The following is a 5,444-nucleotide window of genomic DNA, read 5'->3' as shown; positions in this document are numbered from 1 at the left end:
GGGGAAGAAACACATGCAAATGAGAAGATGGAAACTGATGAAGGGTTCAAAACAAGTCGGATATCGAGGAAAAGAGCGAAAAAGGCTTAATTACCGTAAAATCTGTATTAGAAGAGCTTCTTTAGTGAAAGGGTCCTTCTGTTAGAGGAGTTTACAGGGGGGTATTGGAACAACAGAAAGGCCTCCTGTAATAGATAAACCCTCTTAAAATTTTGTTGGTTGAAATTGAAAATTTCGAACATTTTCAATAAAAAAAACATTCCGAGAATTCCATAATTTCATAGAAATTTATTGAAACACCCTTTTTTGCTCAAATACTTGCCTAACTTCTGTGGAATTGATAGATTTTTATGAAACTTGAACGGAAATTCGCCGAATATTTCCGATAAAAAATTTTGGAAAAAAAATGTCGGAAAAGTAAGTCTGGGGCTCGTCTGTCAAATTTCTGATGATTTTAAAATACTAGAAAGGTGTAAAACAGACATATTTTGAAAAATTTGCATTTGCAGAATTTTTGAAAACCTACTTTTTCAGATAATTGCCGATTTCAGATAAGCACCATTTTCGGCCTGTTTTCGTAAAAAAAATGTTAAAAATTGGTGTCTTCTCAAAATCGTCAAATAGCTGAAAAACTAGAAATTCTCAAAATTTTCTGTGACAAGAAAATATCAATCTAGGTCTGTTTTACATTTTCCAAAGTTTTAAAAGTGACCGGAATCTAGAGAACCGAGCTCCCAACTCTTGAAAATGACCAAAAATCGGTTGTATGTTCCTTATTCACCGGACTGTTAATAGTCGAGAAAGAAAGGTAAGGGATCAACGCATGTATTGCTAGATCCACAAAGCTTTCTTTTAAAAATTGAGAAAAAAATGGATGGATGAGCCAGATCGGTTTGATTAAGACAGCCAGGTCAGAGGATAGGACAAAATGAAGAAATTATGACATTACCCTTTCTCTCAGCAAAACGGAAGCTCACATCTTCTCTTAAAACAGCCATAAAAGAGAGAAGGAAAGCCAAAACCCATTCAAAGCGAACAGTCAATCTCGAGGCACATTTAATCTGCCGCTTAATGGTACACGCCCTCGTCACACCCAATGGATGGTCCGAAACAAACGTCGTCCACATTATAATTCGGATTAAAAATGCGGGAGAGTGTGACATTCGAAGAGGTTACACCTCGTTTTGGGCAGGTGTCTCAGGAAAGGTCGGAAATTACATGAGCACGTACCGGTTTTGCCTGTGGTATGTGTTTTCACACTAGGAGGGAGAGAAAAGAGAGGGAGTTGAAGATAAAATATGTAGAAGATACAGTACCGGTCAATAAAATATACGAAATGTATATTTTAAATTGAATTTCAGCAATTTTGACAAATTTCAGGAGTCTGAAGCTTGATTTTCAGTTTTCGGATCATTCTGAAAAATTTGGAAAGGAGAAAACAGACCAAAATTGAAAACTTTGCATTCACAGAATTCTTAGAAAATTCATAGTTTTCTGCTACTGCCGGTTTCTTAAGGACACCTGTTTTTCCATCCTTTCAGTAACAACAGCGGCTTTCAAAAATCGACTATTATCCTGTGATCTAAAACATTTTCTTGTCTTGAATTCAACTAATTACTAACTCGGTTTTTCCTCCATCTACCATTTACTACAAATGTATGTCCCTGTTATATCTCCTAGATTCATAGACATTTCACGTGTTAGTGGTTTTCTCCCCTTCGTTGAAATAAATAAATGAACTTAAATTAAATTAAACAACGGTAAAAAGAAACATACTTGCAAAGTTACGGCCCGGGCCGATGAAGTGCCGGCCCGCTGTTTGTACAGAAGCTGATTTTTCAGAATTTTTTTCAAAAATCTAATCAAAAACTCTATGTTTTTTAACTAATGTCTACTTTGAAAACTTTTGAGAATTATGTAAATGGTTTTTTTTTAATTCAAAAAAATGTCCCGATTTTGCAATGGAATTTTTTTTACTTGTCGATTTGAAACGGCCTGGCCCGTTGCAAGTATGAAAAAAGGTGTCTCTTAGAAATCGGAAAATATCAGAAAAACTAGGAATTTTGCAATTTCTGTGAATGCAAAGTTTCAAACCTAGATCTATTTCACATTCTCCATGATTACCAAAGTGATCGAAAAATTGTGCATATCTCATTGACCGGTGCTGCATATCAAGATCAATTCTTATCGTCTTTGTGCATTTCTAGGTTTTCCGTGAATACGGACTAGGAAGCGATTTTATCCGCTTTTTAGTGTTCCGGAAAGTCGTGGAGAGAGAGAGAGTCCCTGAGCAGCAGAAGACACCAAAACACTCCCTACGTCAATCTGTTTTACTGGGGATTGCGCAATGTATATTACTCCTATAGTTATTACCCTCTAAGCGAGAAAACTTGTGTTGCGCAACACGAGACGATGACGGTGAGGCGGGGTGGTGGTGGTGGTGGTGAAAGGTGTGGAGGAGTAAGAACACATAACAGATACATAAGGGAAGGGTAGGAGAGAAAGAGCCGGGTTGACTTTATCTTATTAAAGGATTTAGGGCCAGAAAATGATGAAAGCTCCCAAAATCAAAAAAAAGAATAAAACGAATATTGATATTTCAGCAGAATATCACCGCAAAAAAATGCAGGACATGGTGAACAATTTTATAGAATTAGGAAAATATCGATTTTGGGTCAAATTCTAGTTGGCTGTATGTCCAGAAACCTCATAGTTCCACACTAGGACGGATGACAGAAAGAGAAAAAAAATCCCATAAGTTCTTCTAGAGACGGAATTCGCGTTTTGATTCTCCCCTACCTCCGCCGGTTACTCCTCATTTTCTCTCGAGTTAGCTTAACGGGTCCTCACTAAGCCACAAATTGATATTCATGCTAAACGATGACTGACTTGACAGGTCACATTTGGAATGACGCAAAGTCTGGAGCTTCAGGCTAATTGGGCAAAGGATCGAAGGAGTTTTATTTTTTTTTGTCCTAAAAACTAAAAGCACCAGACAAAGCTTAGCATCACCCCGCGAGAAAATTGTGAAGTAAAACATCATCATGTTTATCATGGCCTGGTCTTTTATGCGATCTGCTAGCTAATAGAAGGGGAACAAAGTATCAGAAAACTTTTCTATTCCAAGATTTTTTAAATATCTTTAAACATTGGAGACAATTCATAACATTGGAGATTAATTCCAGAAACTTTGCGATACAAGCAAACTTTTTTTCAGAACTCCCAAGAATTCGTCGAGCCACAGATGCCTAAACTTCCGGAAGAATTTCAAGCGATGACGTTGGGAAGTACACGAGCAAAGCCGCAAATCACAAAAAACGCGGATACAACTACAATCTATTTTGACAATCCCGTTTGGGATGATGCCAAGTTTCGTCACGAATTGCTGGATTCTGACGATGATCGGTATTCATTGGGATTGGGTGAGAACTTTTTACAGAGAAACAAATTGGAAGGTTTTGAAAACTTCTGAAAAAATTAGATGATCAAAATGATTCGAAAACACTAAAAACTCAATATTTAACAGATAATTTGAAAAGAAAAAGCGGAATTTCAAAAAAAATGTTATTTTTCATATTTTTTGAAATTTTAAAGTTTTTAAAACAAAACAAAAATGGAAAGATTTATGGTTTCCGTTCATTGTGATACAAATTTTCAGAAAAGAGCAGTTAAATTTTCTAAAATTATTTCCGACATTTGAAGAGAAAATGTTTCAAAAAATTAGAAAAATGGGGGCAATGGAAAGAAGTTCAAAACAATTTTTTTAAAACTCATTTTTTCCTGGTTTTTAAAATTGCAAGTTTCCGAAAATCTCAAATTTCTTGAATTCAAAAAAACTGAAAGAATAATGTCATGATTTTGGACATTCAAAAAATATAATCTAGGTTTTGATAAGTTGGGGAATTTTTCGAACTTTTTTCATTTTTAGTGTAAAAAATCTCAAAATTTTCTGTACTTTGAAATTTGAAAAAATGAGAAAAAATGCTAAATTAAAAGAAAGTGAAAGAAATACTTTCAAAAAATTTCAATTTCATGGTTTTAAGTTAATAATATTAGAAATTTTAGAAATTATTATGTACTGAAGAAACTGAAAATGTCATGATTTTGGACAATAATGAGGCAGTGTACATTTTTTTTCTAATGGAGAAATTATGAACACAAAATCAATTTTCTAATTTTCAAAAATGTGATGATAAGAGAATTTATTTTGCCAATTTCAATTTTTCGATGCTCTAGGATCTACACAATTCTTAATTTTTTCAAAAATTCCCGTTTTTCAGCCAAAAAAAATCAAAATAAAATATTTCAGGCCAAGCTCCGTACATCATGGCGGACGAAGATACTCTAGATGGTCTGCTCAGGTGAAATTCGATAGAAAATTCCAGGAAAAACTCTTTAAGTTTACAGAGACACTCACCATGAGATCACTTCAAATCCCATTTCTCACTCCAAAAAAGATGAGACAATCCTCTCCAGCGATGATGAGAATGGTACCTCATACCAACTTAAATTCCAAAAATGAGGGTAGTTTTCTTTCAGACTACAGTACTCTTAACTTGCGACGCCATGATCAACCAGGACCATCTCGCCCAAGAGCTCGCACTCCGAGAACTCGTACTCCAAGAGCTCGAACCCCAGGAGTAAAGTACGAAAAGAGTATTCTTGATCTCGACGACTAAAATAGAAGAATACAAAAAAGAAGAATTCTAAAGCCAAATAACAACTACGATTTCAAGAAGAATGTGATATTTCTATGAATTTTTGTATTCTATTCAATCTAAATGTCTCTAATAAGTTTTTTATTTTTATTTTTTGAGTAGTTGAAGGAACACAGAAAGAAAGGATGCAAATGATGCAAAAAAGAGCAGATATAATGGGAATCAACGGATCATACTTTTCAACGGGCCGGGCTTTTTTCATTTTCGGAAAAAAAATTTTCTGTCTTTCAAAATTTTTTTTGGTGTCAACAGAAAAAAAAATTTCAAGAAAACAGTGTCCATAAAAAATAGTTCTTTTACAAAAAAATTTGAAAAAATTTTTGAAATTTCAAATTTTTTTTCAAACCTGGAGAACCTGGGCCGAGGAGTCACAGGCCGGGCCCTGATTTTGCAAGTATGCAAAAAAATACAAAAGGTGCAAAAGTGTATTTTTCCCTTTTTAGGATGGTTGTTTGGCCGCAGGTATTGAGGGAGAAGAGGGGAAACGGGGACAAATGGGCAATTTTCGGGGGGATCGAGGGGGTGAAGTCACAAAATTTATATTATTTTTCGAAAAGCAAAAAGTAAGGAAGAACATTCGAGTAACAATTGCCGGCGCGTCTTATCGCCCCGTTTTGAAAACCTACGGAGAATCGTTTGAAAACGATAAGCATTCCACTACTAGAGATGATAAGAAGAGTCTTAGCTGAAAATTAGATTTTCTGGTCCAGACCACTATGAAATACA

At 35.1% G+C, this 5,444-nt stretch overlaps 1 protein-coding gene across 1 annotated transcript; it reads left to right on the top strand.

Annotated features, from left to right (window-relative positions):
- Positions 1-2,412: 2,412 nt before the first annotated feature.
- On the top strand, positions 2,413-4,679 carry CBG17415 (the record flags this gene model as incomplete). Its single annotated transcript, XM_045239175.1, has 5 exons — positions 2,413-2,418; positions 3,218-3,422; positions 4,310-4,361; positions 4,408-4,490; positions 4,540-4,679. The coding sequence occupies 5 exons, from the start codon at positions 2,413-2,415 to the stop codon at positions 4,677-4,679; spliced, it is 486 nt and encodes a 161-aa protein (XP_045096198.1).
- Between the last annotated feature and the right edge of the window lie 765 nt (positions 4,680-5,444).

This window comes from Caenorhabditis briggsae, assembly GCF_000004555.2.
Source record: "Caenorhabditis briggsae complete genome, chrX, whole genome shotgun sequence".
NCBI classification, from domain to species: Eukaryota; Metazoa; Nematoda; class Chromadorea; order Rhabditida; family Rhabditidae; genus Caenorhabditis; species Caenorhabditis briggsae.
Note: the sequence above shows the minus strand (reverse complement) of the source record. Positions and strands in the feature narration are given on the sequence as shown.